Source organism: Nipponia nippon, unplaced genomic scaffold (assembly GCF_047370975.1).
Source record: "Nipponia nippon isolate SJK-2023a ecotype South Korea unplaced genomic scaffold, ASM4737097v1 scaffold_18, whole genome shotgun sequence".
Classification (NCBI taxonomy): domain Eukaryota; kingdom Metazoa; phylum Chordata; class Aves; order Pelecaniformes; family Threskiornithidae; genus Nipponia; species Nipponia nippon.
The window spans coordinates 10,229,025-10,249,524 of NW_028262334.1; the positions used below are offsets into that span (position 1 = coordinate 10,229,025).

The 20,500-nt window shown below is 40.8% G+C and overlaps 1 protein-coding gene across 18 annotated transcripts in view; it reads right to left on the reverse strand.

Annotated features, from left to right (window-relative positions):
- PPM1F (protein phosphatase, Mg2+/Mn2+ dependent 1F) overlaps nt 1-20,500 on the reverse strand; it is a 43,006-nt gene that overhangs the window by 15,781 nt on the left and 6,725 nt on the right. For 11 of the 18 annotated variants that reach the window (XR_015704049.1, XR_015704050.1, XR_015704054.1 and 8 more), the window contains exons 2-7: nt 16,258-16,388; nt 13,324-13,523; nt 12,505-12,693; nt 11,222-11,365; nt 10,154-10,247; nt 8,345-9,009 (exon numbers count right to left, since the gene is read on the reverse strand). Coding sequence is in view for 2 of the 18 variants with exons in the window: in XM_087754515.1 (XP_087610641.1) it covers nt 8,636-9,009; nt 10,154-10,247; nt 11,222-11,365; nt 12,505-12,693; nt 13,324-13,523; nt 16,258-16,388 (1,132 nt within the window). In the remaining 16 variants the exon portion in view is untranslated. Of the gene's footprint in view, nt 1-275; nt 9,010-10,153; nt 10,248-11,221; nt 11,366-12,504; nt 12,694-13,323; nt 13,524-16,257; nt 16,389-20,500 lie in introns of those variants that run through there. The other 7 variants (XR_015704060.1, XR_015704059.1, XR_015704062.1 and 4 more) reach the window with 4 other exon arrangements.

Below are 20,500 nucleotides of genomic sequence, written 5' to 3' on the forward strand. Positions count from 1 at the left end.
AAAGAATGAAAGAAAACTTGGACCAAATCAATGAATTAGAGGTACACAGTCCATTTCTAAGATGGTTTTAGTGACATCATCTTTTCAAGTAAGCATGCTCTGTGATCCCAAGGATTGTTTCCTTCTAGTTCTTCCTTCTAGTGCCCTGGTCTCTTTTCCCAAAAAGGCCCTATGGAAGAAGGTAAGATTTGGTGACCGGGTAACCACTCAAAGATATGCAATATGACCACTGCATTAGAATGAAAAATACATTTAAGAAAAGAAACAAACAGTGCTTCGAATCACTAGACTTTATTAATACTTCAGAAACATCAGATCCTACAGTGGAGAGTTCTTATCCCCACCTCTTCCAATCACTGCTTTGAAACAACTCCTTGCAATATGCAAATAGATACATGAGGCACTGTGTGAATACAAAAGTGACAATACAAAAAAACCCCAACAATTAAACCTCATGCAATACATACATACATATATATAAAAATATTGTCATGTAGCATAATACACACACGCACTATTAGAACAATCCATATAAACGAATGTACAATATGCATAGCATTTAATGATCAACGACAACAAGTTTCTGACCTGAGCAGAAAACCAGTCAGCTTAAATACGAGTTTTAAGATACTAGATAACTGCTTAAGCCACAGCTTACAAAACCTGCTGTACTGCAGCTTTTCTGCTCAGGGTCACAAGTGCAGATTAGCGTACAAAATAAATAAGGACTACGATTCTACAACACTTGGCTAACAGCTCCTATTTCAAAGTCACTGGCCCTCTTACTTTCATTCAAGGTTCGTTAGCCAACACAGTGGCAAGAAATGTGCCTAAAGCAACAGTTCTGCTCTTGTACTATTTTAATACTGATAAGAACACATATTTTTAAGTCAGCAGGAATAGTGACAGAGGTCTAACTTACCACTAAATAAGCACAGGATTGAAGTTATCATATGGAGCAGACACTGAAGAACTACACTGACCGAGCGGTTGATTAGCCACGTGGCACGCTGCAGTTACCAACCTGCCTGTCCAGCCAGCTAGGGCAAGAAAGAGAGAGAACTGAAGAGGCGAAGAAAGTTAGACAGCTTTTTCCCCCACTCTAAACAGTGCAAATGTTTGAAAACACAAACAATCTGCTGGAACAAGGACATATAGAGACAAGAATATTTCTGAAGTCCTGTATTCAGGATGAGAGCTACTGTTACCTGAAATAAGCTTAAGTATTCCTACGGAATAACATGCAAATAACAGGATTTTCTTCTTACGCATCCAATACTGGTCAATGCCAAAGACACAACAGTGGTTGCAGTCTCTTATCTTCCTAGCTGACATGGTACTTCCTACACTCTTGGTGTTGCAGGCCTCCAAAGATCAGACCACATTCACTAAGAACACAGATGAAATTAAAATTATAAAGTGGCAACTAAACTGACTTAACAGCCAATGGAGTTTACAGTCTAAGAAGCAGCATTCTGGGGAGGGGGGCTGACAATGTAAAAGGACATAAAAGATAGAAGAAAAAGAAAACTGGGAAGACAATAAGGAGGAGACAGAGCAGGACTGGCTTTCAGAAGAGGAAGATGAAAGTAGTTAAAGCAGTTAAGTAAGTTAAAAGTACGTAAACGTTTATACTGGCCTTTTTTTTTTTTGCCAGTATAAAGTTTTAACCTCCAACAAAACAAACGTCTTGCTACTATGAAACACAGTGAAAGGAAAAAAAAAAAAAGAAAAAAAAAGAAAGCAGCATGAATCATCTAGTATTAAACAGAATGCCTTTTAACAAAGTTAGAAAGGGCAAGATGAAAAAGTCATAGTATTTAATTGCCCTGAGAAGGTCCCCATAGGATCTCTCCAGTTCCCTAGCTATTCTCTCTTTATGCTTAGACACCCAAAAGGAACCGTGATTCCTTAGATAAAAGGATAAATACTTCCTGCAGGGCGTGGTGGTCACACCTTCCAGCTCCATTTGCCAAGGCAACAGACCTTCCACAGGCCTCACGTATTGCCGCGCAAATGATAATAAACTTCAAGAAGTGATCTGCTAGATCAGGAAAGACTGATGAAGTTCTCGTGCGTGGAAACTCAGAACCATTTAATCATTAATAAGTTCAGTACTTGCTATATTAATATCTCCTGGAAATTAGTAATCAGGCTTAATAGTTGAGAGAAAATTCAATAATCATAATCTAACTAGTCACAAAGCCCAGATACATTCAGCTTTTTAGAAAGTTAAATGTATCTTCTCTCTTCAGACTAAAAAGCACGTATCAACAACAGGACATGAAACCCTGACTGAGAGGAGTTTGTTAACAAAATAAAGCAGATGCTACAAAGCAGCCAAATTCATTTGCTTAAAACAGTGGTTTTAAGCTGACAGTGCGCTGCCAACTCTTCTAGGTTGCTTTTTTCTTTATTCCATTGTTTGCATTCCAAGAAGCTTGAAAACATTTCTTTTCCTATTGATTTTGTCCCCTTCTGTTTGACAAAAGCTGCGTCTTGCTAAATTTTCTCTGCTGCCAACACAGCTGTCTTTTGTTTATTTTTGTGCGCACCAGCAGCAGCATGCACAGCTTGGAAAACACATTAAACTAGCAACACTGAACAGCTTGTGGGGAAGGCTTGTGAGCGTTCAGGCTCTGATGGGTCACACCGGAATAAAGGTTTAAGTGATTCTCGGTAGGATTTTGGTTTCCTGTTCTACTCAGAGAGAAGGTTATCACAAGAGCCTGCCAGTTCATTTTAAGGTAGTATTTTAATAAGTGTCTATGACAGATAGGTGTTCAGGTCCAGTCACTCCCTCATGTCTCCATTTGATTACTTTTCAGCTGACATGACTGATATCAACAGAAATAACTTTAGATAAAGTAAAATCCAATAAATATACTAAAACAACCAAAACATATGCAGAAAGTGGCTGGCTTAGCTCTTAGAGCTGTCAACGCTGCAAAACGAATACTCAGCAGGGCTACAGCGGCTCGATTTAGGGAAGAGGGCAGACTAGCCTCTTGGGTTTGCTGCTGTCAGTTTTAAAGGTTATGACCAGCTTGGCACAAACCCCATTGCTTTCCAGCACAACTATTCAAATGCAATCAGACCTGCTATAAACACGTGTTTCGACAGAATACATAACTTAGTGTAGATTGGGAAGTTTTGCACTCATTTCAAAGCTCATTTTTCTCCCTCTCCAGCCCTTCCTGAATGACATTTTGTCCATCAGTAGTTGTTTGCTCCTCAAAAAGGGGGAATGGGCCATTACTTCCTAGTAGGATTTTGTCTGACAGCACAGGCCCAATTCTAAAAGGGACAGTAATAGAACTAAGCAGGGAAATTTAATTCAGGCTTAACTAGAGCTAAATTATATATGAATCATCCACAATCTGCTCTGTTGTGGCTAACATCCCCCCACCTTTTCCCTAAAGCATTTGCCTGATGCTCCAGTACTGTAAGAACCGAAATAGACTGTGTCTGGTGCTGCGCAGTAAGTACCTGCATCCACAAGTACACCAGTAATCGAACCAACAAAGTCTCACTTACACAAAGAGTGGAGCTGCAATCTTAATTTAGACTTTAAGCAGCTCAACTAACTGTCCATGCCCTTTACAGATTGAGGGTATTTACTGGTTACCTTTTGTGCAACGCCATTTAGAAATACCCACGTTCCTCAGCCACTTGTTTTGGAAGCACCTTTTTGTTAGTTTTTAAAGGATCGCCTGGGAAGCAAGTTTCAACCCCAAAGAGCTGCTTTAAGCTATCAACTGAAAATGGGTTTTCCAGTGCAGACAGCCAACTTATCTCCAAAATTCAGAAAGCAAGAGAAGCATTTTTCCCAACATCCAACAAAAAAATGGAAATTTTAGTGGCTTTTCATGACAGAAAGCTAATAGCACTGGAAATGCTTTTAAATAGAGCAGTATCTCATCTGACTTTGAATTCAGATAAGTGTCTATTAAATGCTATTAAAGTCATCACTGTGATTAACACTATTCAACTGCCAACTCTGCTGTAACCACTCCGTGCCCAGTTACTCATCTTATGAGAGCTCACCAGCCGTATCGATTCATTAACACACTTCGTGGCGTTTACTCATGGCAGCAGTTGCACAGTGACCAGTAACTGCATACGCTGAATGCTCCCTCGTAGCACCACCTTACACCTAAGGGTGTTTAGAAAAATCCATTTAGTAGCATTAGCTTCCAAGACAGTGTTGAGGGGTCACAGTAAGTCACCTCGGATGCTTTTACTGCGATTCCTTCCATGGCTGTTTGAAGACAGAGTTACCGCATCTGAGTGTTGCCTTTTTAATGGGTGTGCTTCTAATTCTTTCAAGCACTGGTATTTCGCTCTAAAGAACTGACGTTTGTAGCTCTATTTTCCAGCCCACTTCCTTTTTAAAATAGGCATTAATAATACTTAAATGCATTCCTGTCTCTCTCTTTCACTCCTCCATCACTCAGAGGGTGGATTCTACTTAATCTCCCTCTGTTCTAAAAATTTTCCTCCATTTCTATCCTCTGTATTCTCAAAAAAACCCCAAAACCAATCCCCCAACAAATGTAATTTGTAAAATTGTAATCTTGTCTATGTCAGACCCAGAAGACTTCACTGTCTTCAGTATGTTTGTTTGTAGGAGAGGGCAGGGTAGGGAAGGGAAGGGAAGGAAATGTAAAAGTATAAATTACCCATAAGCAGAAGAGATGTTGGATACCCACTAAGCAGAATGACTAAAGCTAGTTTTCAATCAAGCACAATACAAGAATTTAAGCGTGCTCTGTTTTAAAAATGCAGGCTCCTTTAAGGAACAATTTTTCTGATGCTGGGTGCGAAAATGCAGCAGCAGACACTCATTTGGAGTCTAGTAAAATATGAAATACTTTCATTTTTCGTTGAACGTTTGTCTGGAGTCCTTTGGCTAACTTCTACAGCTTCAAAGATTTTGGCTAGACTCAAGAATTGTTTTTGTTGCAGGTCCGTTAGAAAGACAACAAGGAAACAGGCAAATTAGTCAATCTGTCATTAGTTGATTTGACATTGGTGGACAAGTGTTAGTACACTGTACATGACACCGGGAAGGCCCAGAGAGGCAAGAGCATTCTCTCACCAAAATTACATATTATTTTTAACCAAAGGAGGGAAAGAAAACAGAGCAGAACAGCCAGCACCAGAAATCCAAGAAGTTTTAAGAGGAAAGATAAGAAAAGCTAACGTAGCAGATTAGTACTGTAAATTCAAAACATAGCACCACTCCATATTTTGGATTATGTAGTTCAACTTCATACCTTCTGCTAGAGCTCCTTCCCATCTCTCCTCACCACCCATACTAGTGACACTTCTTGTAACAGCATTATGCATTATAGCTGGTGGCTTCTAAAAGCGATACCAAAGTCAGAAGTGAAACAATAATTGGAGGTTGCCTTGCCATCCCAAGGGTAAGACCATCCTGACGACCATTTTCAATAGAATTTTAAAAGCGTACTTCCAAAATCCATACTTGCATGCTGTGTCATACTTTTGTTACTGATTTAACATCAAATTGAAATGTTGGTTTTTCAGTTAAAAAAAAAAAAAAAAAAAAGAAGTTTCCATAGGTTTTGATCAGGCTGTCAACAATAGGTAAGACATCTCCAAAACCAATTTTCCCCCCAAATAGTATTTGGAATTTTACTATAGATGACACATTACAACTTATTTATTCCACTGATAGGATACAAACTGCCATTTTTGACCCAGTTACAACTCCTATAGACCTGACCAGACTTTTTAAAGCTAGTAAGAAGTCTCTGAAAAATTAGAGAAATATTTTTTATCCCTGCTGCAATCTGTATGAGTTCCCAAAGACTATTCCTATCCACTTAGATCTCAAAGAAATGAGGCACTAAGTCATTCAGAATGAAAACATCTATATAAGGGAACAGCTTCTCAGAATGCAGAATTTCTTCCCTAGAGCATAGCTTGAGAATTAAGTTTTTTGATTACCACAGACAGCTTTCTAAAGGCCCATTTCACTTAGCTTCCATTAAAAAAAAAAGAAATCTATCAAATTTCAAACCAAAAAGGATATTCTCCCATTGCTGTAAGAATGCATTGAAAGACTTAAGACTTTGTTTCCTCTGTAATACAAATCTGCCCCAAAAAGGTTGAAATGAAAAGATCATTACAAAGAATTTGGCTTGTTCAGTTTCCTCCACGTTCCAGGGAATTTGGCAAATTTCAGAAACTAAACCATACTAGGAACCTACCAACATTTCACACCTCCCTTCATGAATACAATAGCTTCCCCCTCTCCTGATAAACCTCAGATAGCAGTGAAGTCAAACAATTCTGCATGATTCTTACCATATTAATAATGAGAACTATTTCCAAGACACCAAGAGGCACTAGTGGTCATCAGAATTTAGCATGACACTGAATATCTGGGTTAGAAATCAAAGAGGTAAGAGAGGTAAATCCAAAGGGATTACTACGCAAGTCTAAAGGCTTCCTTAACTGAAGTAGGTTCACTACAAAAATTAACACCTACCCTACCAGGCTGCCATCACAGAAAGCCTTCCCCACCTATTTTAGGACAGCAAAATGTAGGATGGAAAAGCGCTTGCAACCTTCTCAGAAGAAAAGCTCCTGTTGTTGCATAGCAAGACAAGGAAGTCCCTGAGTCGCTATGTAATGAGAGGGTAGCTCACTGAGGAGCTTCTATGTTAAACCGTATGATCGCCCATAGTAATCCAGCAAAAAACTCAAGTCGCTCGGGTAACTGCATTGCCCCACACTAGCCAACGATTCAGAGACTCTATGGACACGAACAGCGCTGCTCTGTTCTTCCTTTTAGCCATCTCAACTCTTCTACCTGAACTTCCTCCCTAAGCAACATTAATATGTTCAACACATTTTAATAAACAAGACTGACATACTGCAATGCCATGTGCCTCTAAATTAGGCACACAATCTTGCTGCCAGATGTAGAGCAGCTCTTGTTTGGATACAGAAATTACTAACACGTTTACCATTGAGCCTTCAGATCTTGCGTCCTGCTAGCCAGGCTACCAAGGCAAGACAAGGCAAAGCACAACCAGAGGCTCTAGCCTGTAATGGATATATAACAGTTGCACAACAACGTATACATTCATTAAGATTCTTTCATCCTCACCTTAGCTTCACATATCCTTAGAAAGTTATTTAGCCCCGAAAAGTTCATGAAGTATGGCCAAATTAACCATCTATTAATCAAAAACGGTTACTAAGCTGTTCCTAGTTTGTGTTATTAAATTTTCTTGTGAAGGTCAGAAGTGGATTTGTTTTTAAATGAAAGTGATGATGACTCAGATTGTTACTTTATGGTTAACTAACCAGAGCTTTTTGCATGGGGCAGGGGGTAAGTCACAGTAAGTATTGCGAAGCTTTTACTACAAGCCACAAGATTTGACAACAATGAAAGACGTTTTCTTGAAACCTAGTTCCCACTAAAATCAGTCACAAAAATGAAACATTTAAGTGCATTAAACATTAGTATTAATGAAATAAAAAAGTCACATTTTAAAAAAAACTATAAACTGGCTCACCAGAATATGATAGGAAGCCAGCAGTCCTTGGGTGAAATATTTAAGGCACTTGAGGGTAGTCAGTTTTTAAAACCAGATAATAAAGACACAGCCACTTTAAAATTCTAATTTAAATAAAAACCACAACAAAATAAAGTAACACTGCAAAACATTCCTCCAACTGTAAAGTTCAGTAAATAAACAAATAAACACTTAGAATAAAAATAAAATTCTCATTTGTTATAGTACACAAAAAAGTGGCAGAAACAGAGCATATTTAACTGCTAGAGCATACACGCTGTAAAGATCTCTCTCAAGTACAACAATAAGGGTCCTTTCTTTTCAGGTTGCCAAACAGCCAATAAAGTGTGTTTGTTAGGGAGGAATAATCCAGTGCACTTAAATATTGGATTCCAGTTTATAAACCAGAGCATCCCAGAAAGCAGCTGGGATATTTCTAGTTAGCCTTCATGCTCTTTTTCTGGAGCATTGAGTTTCATTTTCTCCTCTCCATACACACAAAATTAAATATCTGCATAAAGAGGTCGCATCATTCTTGCAATATCATCTTTGGTACAAAACAAAAGCAACTTACACAGCATAATGGTGTCACCCAGTCTCTCGCACACCAAGCCTGTTCCTACAGACCACAAACAGTAACAAGCTTTTCTGTGATGGTTGACAGCTTCTCTCCGCCCAATCTCCAAAGTAACATCACAATTAAATACAACATACAGCGTTCTTTTTTCACTCAGAATTCACAAACGGGCATTCTCACCCATTAGCTTATACATATTATGGTTTCTTACCACTCCCAGGGCAGAGGGATATGACCAGCAGCCCTGGGACACACTTTAGAAGTCTGCTCCCAGAGACGAAATAGCTGTACAAATCTCCACATCTGCTCAGCGTTTTTTGAACGGAGGGGGAAGGAAGGAAAAGGCAAACGGGAACTCAGTAAAATGAGTCTTGCCTTTCTGTTATTTGTCCATTTGTCATTTTTTTCCTGACACATTTTGCCTATTGTATTAGAGGCTTCTTCAGTGGAAAGCGGTTCCTTACGTGAATTTATTTGAACGTTCTGGATTAAGCAGATTTTGTCACTGTGTGGCTGCTGCCTCACAGCTGAGGAAATTAAAGGGTGAGCTCCGAGCATCATCACCAGCCCCGAGGCTCTTAGGGTCTCTGAGACAGTCTGCCAAGATGTCCTGAGGATCCCTCAAGAACACCACTAGAACAGTGATGTTATCGCTGGATCCATTTTCCTTTGCAGCAGCCACCAGTCTTTCTGCTGCTTTGAGACCCACTCCTTTGGTTTGCATTAAATGATCTAGAACCAAGTCTACAACCTCATATGGCTTGATAGCATCAAAGAATCCATCGCAGGCTAGGAGCAAGTAGTCTTCAGAACCAGTCAGCTCAAATGAATCTCCATCTGCATCACCAGAGATGTAGGGTTTCTGACATATGTCACCTAAGACAAACAAAACAAAGGCTTTATTACTTCAAATGTAAACAGCTACTTCTTCACCCACCAATTGTTTTTACCGTCCTCAAGGACAGCCAGATCACATTCCAGAGGCACCTGATGCAGGACAAGGGTAGTGAAAAGCTATGGAATAAGCATGGAAGGCCTTTGTTCCTTTAAGAACGCTTGGAACCTCCCCAAATCCAGTGGGTTTCTAAGGAGTTACTCTAATTCACGCTTTCCCAATTTCGCGGGGAAACTAAGGAAATTCTTTCGAAGATTTTTCTCTCTGAAATATATTTGTGCAAGGAGATAGTCAGGCCTTCATTTTGCAGGTGTGCCTCTTGTACAGCCTTCAGAACTCTATGAAAATAAGATTTTTCTTAGCTATCCAGATACAGAGCACAATGCCATAAGAATCTGCTCATTGTGTTTAGTTCATCAGTTTCATATGGACATATTTATTAAACATGGGTTGCTATTCACCCAAATAATGTTCTACAAATTTATACTAATTTGCTTCCACTTGCACGTTACAGTTATCTGTACTTGTCCAGTGTCTTTTCTCTTTTTGCCCTAACTGGTGAGTAACAAAGTAAGCTTGTTTAATAAGATTCTGGAATACTACAGTTTAAACGCCCTAAATTGCTGGATATGTGTGATTTGAAGGAGGATGCAGAGATCTGACTTAAGAACTGCAGTCAGGAGAAAGATATATTAATATTGAAGCGGACAAAAAACCCACAAAGCAGACATTCAGACACATAAAGAAGGCCAGATGAACATTTATTACTTCCTCCACTTATACAAACGAAATACTCCACGTTTGTTAAGCTACTGTAGAACGCCACAGTATCAAAGACATTTAAAAGAAGCAAAAGACTTCGAAGTATAAAAGAATTAGGACTGTCATGGCTAGTATGTAAAATAAAACAATATTCTGTGTTTACGGTAAAACCCATAAGATTATATAGCTGCAAGCTATGTAAGTTGTATAGCTGTAAGCTAGCCCTATGGCAAAGACAGTACGAATGGTTTACTATTTGGTTGATGCTGAGCAAAACATCATTTACAGAAAACATACAGTCTCAGGTGGTGTGTTTTAATCAAATTTAATCTGAACTATACTAATTCTGATGGTTTATCTTACCAATTGCTCTGGAAACAGCCAAGGTACCATTAACCCGCCAGCAGTCCATATAGGTTACACAACCACCCAGAGTCTCAATACGTGCTCTCTCATCCTGAAAAACAGTAGAATATAATTTTTGTACTGAAAGCCTACCCATGGCTTACTGACCTTGTCGTTATCCAGTCGAAGAGGAAGAAAAGGCACAACCCAAAACAAGCGCTGCTTCACCTTCTGTATTTATACTATGAATACGGCGAAGACACACATCAGAATCTAGCTTGGAAAGATGCACTTAAGATTACTGGAAACAACCCACCTACTTCCCAACAATACCATGGCTTGTCCATAAAAAAGCAGAGTTCTTAAGTTTTTGTATCGTTGTGCTCTTTCCCATATGGATGAGTACCCTCTCCTGCCACTTCTTCCCATCCCATACAACAATTGGGTAAAAACAGCATACAAGATAACTAGGCTATGTAACAATAGCATTTGCATTGATATTCCTTTAACTGCTCAGTTATTACAAATATTCGTGCTATGAAGGCAAAGGGTCATGCAATGCTATCTAGCCTCGCAAGATCCCCATCAAATTTAATGTAATAAAATACCTGGCTATTTAAAATATATAGAAAATGCAATACACTTTAAGCCAGTTAGGCTAGTAGATTATCATTAGCTTCTGAACGACAGTATAGCATACTATGAAAGACTTGCATTATGCTAACATTTTAAATTGTTGTTAATCTCAAATTAAAAGTTAATTTATAACAGGCAGTTTTAAATTCACACACAAAAAAATCCTGTGAAAGTCTTTAATTGCTACAAATTTTGAAAAGACAGTCTGAGCAGGAGCTGAAGTCAGGACTACCAGTACCATCAGTACTGTCAAGGAGGCATAGTTGTAGGGATCACCTTTTCAAGACACAGGAGTGGATGGAAAAAAAGAAATTGTCAGTTCTCTGAATCCTACCATACAATACATGTTATTACGGAAAGCACTGAACACTTAAGAAGGCTTGATTCCAAAAGGTTTCAAGAGAGATTCTGACAACACAGACATGGCAGAAAAAAACAAGTCAGACTTACTTCTCTTTCTGGTTTGTGAGGTTCCATTAATGTCACAGCTTTTCCTTGCTGCACGAGCATTACCTGTGAGTCCCCCAGCCATGCTATGTGTAGCTTGTTCCCTACAATCAACGCAGATACACCTGTGGTACCACTCCGCAGCTTCTACAGAAGAAAACAGGTATGTTAGGCGAGTATTCAACAAGCCCTACTAGGTTACATGGCAATATTGTAAACCTAGCTTTAATCACACTTAAATGCAGTAGAAGAGACCTGCCAATCATAATTCAGGTACCTGGAAAAAAGGTACAAGATATTAGACAGACTTGCAATAAACTGTTTACATATTCTAACATGCAGATGGTTAATACTGCCTCTGTTATGTTCTTCCTTCTCTGCTATTAATTCCAAAACTGATCTGGGAGACTAAGACCTTGTTCAAAACACAGAGACACACCGAAAAGAAAGAGGATCTGACCTTCAGTAGTATGAACATTTCACAAACACACACAGGTCTCCCCAGTCCCTTTCACATTCTCCACTCTACCACTAGCAGCTACGGACACCTTGCTCCGCATACATCCCCTTATCCTTGGGTATTTAAATGAGGATGTCAACAAAGGAAGGAACCTAACTGTCCCAGATTCCCTGTAAAGAACAGCGAGAGTCAGACCTCATGAAGATGCTGGTCCCTCTTTTGTACCTCACTGACAGAAATGAAGGTATTAACAGTGAATACTTCCATATTCAGTTACTGCTATAATAAAAGAGTTCTCATTAAACTGTATAATAAACCATCCTCCCATTATGTGGATTTGAAGAAAGAATGTTCCTCATACCAACTTGATTCAAAGCTGATCAATAAGCTCAATGAACTGAAGAGTCTGATTTAAATCACAGAATACATTTTTCAGCTTACAACCACCTGTGACATTAATGGTGGGACAAGAAAGAGGAAGATAGTGACCATATTATCAGGAAGAGAGGTAGGACAACAGAACATCTAGAGGCTGCCTAATTTAGGCAAAAAGGCAGCAGAGTGTTCTCCGAAATAATTGGTATGTCAGGATCATTTAAACCACTTAACACTTCTTTTCAATCACTCATCTTGAACTTGCAAGCACTTTGTTTTTCCTCAAAGAAGAAATAATTTGATCAAAGAAAACCTTTACCTGTAGCATAATTTCATAAAGAAGTCAGTGATTCAAAGAAACTGTGCTGCCAGAATTTTCTGGATAATACCATGTTGCCCAACAGTTCTCAGTGTTATTTAAATACAATGGAATTAATCTCTACCCACTCACCTCTCTTTTGGCTTTGAAAAGAAACATTTCATCTGTCTTCTGGAAAGAGCATTTCAAGGCCTCAGCTGGATTCTTAACAATCTCTTCATGTAGCCCAACATTCACATGTAAATGGGTTGCTGAATAATTGGCAGCATCCACTCCACCATGGCCATCAAATACCGCAAAGTAAGCGCGATCGATGTCATCCTTTTACGGGGAGGGAGAGAGAGGAAGACGTATTCATGTTCAAAACCAAAACAGCTCATAGACTGGTAGCAGCAAGCAAAGGTTCTTTATTCTGTGCTTTCTTCCATGCAATGTGGCATAGGTAAGGGAAATTTAAGTCAGCCTACCCATGTGCAAAATGGATAAAATGGGTACTTTGCAGGGGAATTACTTTTCTTTGTTTGCTCTTAGTCATTTAAGATCCTTGAATATAATCTGGAATTGAAACAGCAGACAGCTGGTTACGTAGTCCCACTGCAGCTTCATTAATTGGCACTTGTACAACTGCTGTTCTCCCCCCTTCTTTTCTTAGTGTATCAGTTACCTCAGTCACCAGAGCATTGTAACTCCAGCACCATAACACTAGGTGAACTTCCCGTCTCTCTGTATCACTTATGACATGAAACCTAAGGTCACAAGATCCTTCTTTATCAGGGCAGTAGTTAGCCCCTGGCAATCTGAGTCAGTAAGTCCTTGTCCCAGCACCCACATGATAAATAACTTGTGGCAACAAATTCTCACCATTTCACAGATTGTCCATCACTAGGTCATTGTGTTTACAGGACTGTTCAAAAGCTAACAAACTGCCCCCCCAATTTTGTCCAGACTTACTGATAAACCAAACAGCTGATTGAACTCCGGGAGCAGAACGTGGCGGTCCTCCATTTTCCGGCGAGTGTTACGGATGGCGTGGATGGAAACAAGCAGGAACCGCTTCAGTGGTCTCAGTGGTGGCAACTGCTGCTGCCACTCACAGCAAACATCCCGAAGCTTGTTGAAGAAGCAGCGCTGCAACGACTCTCCATCCAGCACTGACAGCACAAAGAGAAAACAAGAAGTTGTGTGCCCCATTTTCCTACATTACCCCGTCTTTTGGCCTGTCTTTCCTTGGAGCTACATACACACATTCAGCACTCTGCCTTTACAGGCTCTGCAAGAATTAAAATAGGCTCCTGAGAATAATGTGGAGAGAAGGTTGCAATGGGAAACAGTAAGGATAAGAGCAGCTTCTTTACTTGCTACTTCTCTTTCAAAACAGAGGCTTACCAAGTAGGTGATTACATTACAAAAATCGTAACAAATACCCCAAAATCAGTCTGGCATATTAGACATAAATGTTTATTATGTAAGTAAAATGCACAAGATATAATGGTAGGAGCGCATCCCTACAAAAAAAAAAAAAAAACAAAAACACAAAAAACCAAAAAAAAGGAAATAACCAAGCGGGCAGAAAAGCCTTCAAGATAAGAGATTGCTGTTATCTTGGACACAAGGACTGAAAAAGCATTAGCCTGGCTGTGGGTCAGGTTATGTCCTACTGAGCCACTTCCACTGAACCAACAAGGAAGTCTGAGAATGTTTTACTGAGGTCAATAGCTCAACTCGTACTTGAGCTGAACAGATTAGAATTTTAAGCTGTTGTCTTTATCTTTTTAAATACACGGGGTTGTAGGAGCTAGAGGGACAGAAGAACACTTCCGCCACTTCCCTGCTTTGTCATTACAGAGCAGAACTGTAAACACCCATGGGGCACAGTGTGAAAAGCTCCGGCCAGACACTTAAATCCTTTTCTGGATAGGTCCCAAAGATCAATTAATCCAAACTCATTGTTCATCAGACTGAATGGTTTGGTGTTTGGCATTGGGTCTCGCTTTGCAATGCAGTCTCTCTCAGAATAGGTAATAATTTAAAGTTTTGTTATTTGAGTAAGAACCCTGCCTCAATGCTAAATCAACAAATTTCAAAAAGCATTGAAAAGATCATCTATAGAGCAAAAATAATTTGCTGGTCACTAATGTGTTTCCTAAAGAACTGCAGTGCATGAACTATCTTTCCTATTTCTATTTTATCCTGACTCCTGCTAACACTGCCAGCATTAAAGCGTCCTCAGAATTCCTTCTTATAACTCCTGGTTCTCAAGCATTTCTTTTTCTCAGCAATGCTGGATGGCCAGCTTCAGATGCATCGCTGGGCCTGGAGAATTAAAAGCCTAAATTTAAACACAAATCTTTGATTAGCACTCACTACATATTAACCAGAACTACTTTTGGTTTGCTTAATATGCAGGTGTGAATGGGCAAGATATTAAAACCTTTAAATATTAAGTCAACCCATATACAAATATAACTAAATAGGACAGCATCTTAGACAGCCTTGTCTACAGCTATTAGTTTACATATTTGTAAATGTCTTGACTAATACCGACCAGAAGACTTAGACACACATTGCTGTTTAAAGATTAAGCTTGTGAAACCTGACATAGAATTTAGTACCTTAACACCAGAAATTCTTCCGCAGTACACCACTGTATGGGGCTTGCGTGGCAAGGTTTTGGTAGCAGGTGGGGTGGAGCGGGGAGGCTACAGGGGTGGCTTCTGTGAGAAGCTGCCAGAAGCTTCCCCTATGTCCGACAGAGCCAACGCCAGCCGGCTCCAAGATGGATCCACCACTGGCCAAGGCCGAGCCCATCAGTGATGGAGGTAGCACCTCTGGGATAACAGATTTAAGAACGGGGAAAAATAGCTGCACAATGGCAGCTGGAGAGAGGAGTGAGAATATGCAAGAGGAACAACCCTGCAGACACCCAGGTCAGTGCAGAAGGAGGGCAGGGGGTGCTCCAGGCGCCAGGGCAGAGATTTCCCCTGCAGCCCATGGGGAAGACCATGGTGAGGCAGGCTGTCCCCCTGCAGCCCGTGGAGGTCCATGGTGGAGCAGATCTCCACCTGCAGCCCATGGAGGACCCCATGCTGGAGCAGGGGGATGCCCGAAGGAGGCTGTGACCCCATGGGAAGCCCGCGCTGGAGCAGGCTCCTGGCAGGAGCTGTGGCCCCATGGAGAGGAGCCCAGGCTGGAGCAGGTTTGCTGGCAGGACTGGTGACCTTCATAGGGGAGGGTGGAGAGAGAAGAAATCATCGATAAAGACAGAGACTACTGAGAAGCTTGCCAAGAGAAAGATCTGGAGTTTCAAGATGTTCATGTTGTAGAGGGCCCAAAATCTGTCCCCAAGAACAGACAAAAGCAAGATGGATTATATGGATGAATTTACGGTGTCAGCATGGCTGCACAATAGCAACTGTGATGATGCCAATGTCAAAACATAGGAGTAATTAGCTAAGGTCAGTCTACCAAAGAGAAAAGGGCACTTCAGAAAATACAAGAGGTTATCAGCTTAAGATAGGAACTGAACTAGTTCAATTTAAGTGAAATTATCCAATGAAAAAAAGAAAAGTTCTTAACTAGTTCAGTTCAGGAAGCACAGTGGACACAGTCATTAATTCTTTTGGGGAAGAGAAACTCTCTTCCCTTTCCAGAAAGCCAACCCACACGATCAGTCCAGGGCTCCAGACATCGCCACATTTGCATCTTGCCCACAAAACTAGCATAGCTACCTTTCATCCCACAGATACCCAGCAGGAGCAAATAAAGCTCTGTTCACTGCTGCTTGCCAGACAGCCTAACCAAATATTCTGGGAAACATTTCAAAACACTGAAGTCTTCCAACAGACAGCCTCTGGGAAAACCACAGAAGGAAAAAAGTATACTTACAGGTGAACCTTTCCTCATCTCCTTCTCCCTCTGTTTCCACACCTTGCTGCTTAAATTCAGTCAAGTCTGTTTGGAGGACTTCATCAACTGCAGCATGGATCAACGATGCTGCAAGAAGTGGTGAAACACCTCTGCCGGTAAGAAAAGGAAGGGAAAGCAAAATAGACTGCATTAGTTTAAATTGAGCTACAACCCCATTGTTTATGGCTGGTGACCTCAGAATTAGAAAGCATTACACACAATCAATAATTCCAACTTCGTTAGTAAACTAGTAGAAGAAACCATATGTTCAATATTTATTCATACAAATCTTTAGTAAGATCTTCAGCTAGACAACTGCTTTCTCAAGAATGCAAAGAGGAAGAAGCGTATGAATCATGTTTTCAAACTGTTGCCTCACGCTCCAGTCGCAGATGGTACCTCCTTCTCTTGAGCTCTCAGATGGGAACTGCTACCTTCAATCCTAGCCTCTGAATGCAAACATTTTGTTGCTACTCACTACACAACATTTCTTGCTTGCAGTCAACTGTCTCACCACAGCCAGTATCGGGATCTCTGCACTGTGGTACACGCAAATCTCCAAAAAGGTTACTTAAGACGGCAGTTCCCTTCCCTCCACAAGAAAGTCATGCTCAGCACTGACCTGCAGCCCTTTAACACTCAGTTGCTCCTGACTAGAAGTTCCCCAAAGAAATCACCCAGGAAGAAGGTGCAAAGAATTGGCACTGGAGACTAGGCTAAGAAAAGACTCCAAGACTTGTGATCCAGCTGAAGGTAAGCATCTAGAAGACAATAACGCTACGCGATCTACACACCCTCTCCTTTTTACTCAACACTTTATGCAAGCTACATGCTTTATAGGAAGCACATACTTGCTATACTGCTTTTGAATCTGTAAACAAATAAGCCCCATCCAACTTTAAAATGGGGCTACTAGAAAATAACTCTTTTATATTCGCTATATTCCTGTGGCAGGCACCAACAATTACAGCGCATGACACACATTCTAGACATTTTCTAAGAGCACAATGAAGAATAAGCGTGGACGTCCATAAAAAGCATTTTATCCATTGTTCATGGAGTGTTTGATACCCACAAAGTATCAAATTATACAACCAAAGCAAATTACACACGAAGGCACCTACAGCAAGTCAAGGACAAGACTGTTTTGCCGGGAAACGTTTAGGAAGTCCTGCATAAAACTGGTTGGCTACAGAGTAAGAAATGGTGGAAGCAACTGGTCTCTGCAGAGGTTCAACAGAGATGACTGGTTTTGTGCGTACAGAAGAGCGGGGAGGGGGAGACCATGAGGTTTTAGATCCCAGTGACGACAAGCTGAAATGCATTTGCCATTGTGTTTCTCAAAGAGAGGCCTTGTCATATCCTCACAGCCACGTACGAGTACCTCCTGTGGCAGCAAACAGAAAGCATTGTGTTAGTCAGCAGGCTGCTGACAGAAGCGTGTTCTATGCTACACATTCTGTAGCAGTGATGGCCTACTTTAATGAGTCATTTCGGTACTTCAAATAGACGGCAACGTGTTTGCGGCCCTTTCAGTGCTAGCTGCAGTCATACCGCATCAAGGAAAGGCAGAAATTGGCTTTTTTTTTTTTTTTTTTCTTCAGGCTAATATGTTTAGGGGAGTCAGTTCCTTTCCCACCCAGGTTAACAGCAACGATGCCTGCTTATAATCACTCCGACACTAGCAGACAACCTTTTAGAAGGTCAGGCAGGAAGCACACCTGAAACGGAGGCAGCAACCCCCCCATCCTGCTTCCTAGTTTTGGTTGTGTAGGTGGAAGAGAAAGGACTAGGAAAATACAAGCCACGCAAACAATCTCAGGAGTGTAGCTGATGCTGCTGGAAGTCAGAAGCTTTAGTTAAAGTAGGTTTCAGCTCCAAGAACAGAGACAAAAAATATTAAGTGAAACAGCTATGCATTTAAATGCACAGTGAGAGCCACAGCTTCAGCCCTCTTCAGAATTCCTCTGCTATGCTGGAGGAAACATTCAAATCTAGCCTGGGTTTCCAGCTCAGCATCGGAAGAGGGCTTAATGCTTTGATTTTGAACTTCGTAGACTTCTGCTTTCCAGAGCCCTGGCTTGCTGAACTGGGTCCATAAAAAGAAGGTTAAACAAAAGGCAATATAGTAAGTGCTATAATTCACCAATCCTGTATAAACCTCTGCTTACAGGATGCCTGTAACAAAGAAAAGGTTTACAAGTTATTACGTCACATCCTTCAACTTTTTCCAGTTGCCACCCAGTTCCTAAAAAGGAAATTCAGAGATTCCTCAGTACTGATATGCTTCATTCAGCTTTGCTTCCTATGGATTTCCTCCCCCTCCATGGTTTTGCAAATCTATACAAAGAAAATGGTTGCTTATTGGGATTTTATTTGTTATGCAGCCAGCAACAACAACACTGAGCAGTTGATTCCGACACATTGACAAAAGATAAAATAAAAGCCTAAAAAATGACCCGACCTATTTAGTTCAACCTCAGTTCCCAGCAGAACGTATTTGTCAATTACTTTACAAACTCTTAATACTAGTATGACCATATTGGTAAGCCTGGTTTTTTACTCAAGCTCAGGTAAATGGAGCTCCAAGGCACTGGCATCTTCCATTCAGTTCCGATGTTTACTGGTTCTAATTTCATCCTCTGAATCAGGGGCTTCAAGAGTTAACAAAATATATAATTAAAGAAGAATAACAACTGCTTCTTTAGTTGAGAGCTACAAGGTCTCACTTGGCTAGAGAGTTATCTGGAAGCAGAAACAGTACCTATGGCAACCAGCGTAAAAGTAGAAGCCCACTGCAGTTACCATAACAGACTGCAAACCTTCTTCTGTAAGCAAAGAAGAATGTCACTTATTGTTAAAATCTTCCTTTCACAGAAGCCCAAGACACGCTGCTGACAGGCTGAACCAAGCATAATTTAATCTTCACGAATCAGAAGAAATACTGTAGCTGTTTCCTAAGTGGGAAAACAACTGTGTTGGGACGAAGAGGAAAGCTGGTGGGGTATGTTACGTGGAAAGGATGCTACCTTCTCTTAAGAGAGTCTTAGAAGAAACGTGTCAGCCCCATTTCTATGACACATGCAACACTAATTACCTAGCCTCAGCCTACACAGGCTAGTAGTAAACAAACTTAGAATTTCTGTGCTACAGGCTATTTCTCTGCTAACAAAAAGGGTGTGTTTTGACCACAATAAAAATATTTTAAAATAATTAATGCATGTTGTAACAGTGCAGATGAGGCACTGTAGCTTCACCACCAGCTACAGTCAGATCACCAGCGGCTGGAGCATGGAGTTCATATCCTCCAGACACTTCATGGTGAAATACAAGCCTCATTTTAAAAACTTGAATATAGATAAAAGTGGTAAGTTAAAGAGTAAAGCAATACTTATGCCAATAAAGAACACACTTAAATTTATATGCCACCTTCCTCCTTGAAAGACTCCGGACTACTGGACACATACAGTACTGTTGAAAGGAGCTATGCAAAACTTCTGTTGATATACATACCTGTGGGCCAAAATAAAGTTACACACGGAAGCAGAAAGCAATTACGATATTTTGCATAGCGTAGATTTGGCATGAGGTACAGAACAGAACTTACTTCTCTTCTTGTTCACCTTGTTTCTCTTTTGCAATACAATTTAGTTCTCCATTTTATTTCACTTTGAAAGACCAGCTGCCATGCCATCACAGCCACGGTGCATTCCTATGTGTCAGATCAACCATAAGACTGTTACTGACCCCTTACCTACCAGCCGTCAGAAAGAAAAGACAGAATATACACAAGTTTCTTCAGGAAGCAGAAACTCTAGCAAGACCGCTTCCTATTTGGTTTTATTTGGGTCATTAAGTCACCGCGCACTTGCAGTGAGTGCTGCGAACAAGTCACCGCTTCAAAGATGCCCCCACCGCCTCTTCTCCTCCAGTTTAAGAGGGTACATTCAGACGTCTCTAGCGAACAGCTTTGTGGGCAAGGGGAAAGCATCTAGAGCATCACAGGTCAGGCCACCACATCTTGTCCAGAGCCTCAGCTACGGCTACGCTTTTCTCGAAGGCTCGAACACAGCTGACAGGCTTTCTGTTGTGCTCTATGTCCACAGCTTCCCGCAGCTTTGAGAAAGCAGAGCAGCGCAGCAGATGGCAGACTCTGAACAGCTGCTCCTCAGCACGTCGAGCAGAGAGAAGCAAGCTCTGTGTAACCTGGTGGAGAGTGGTA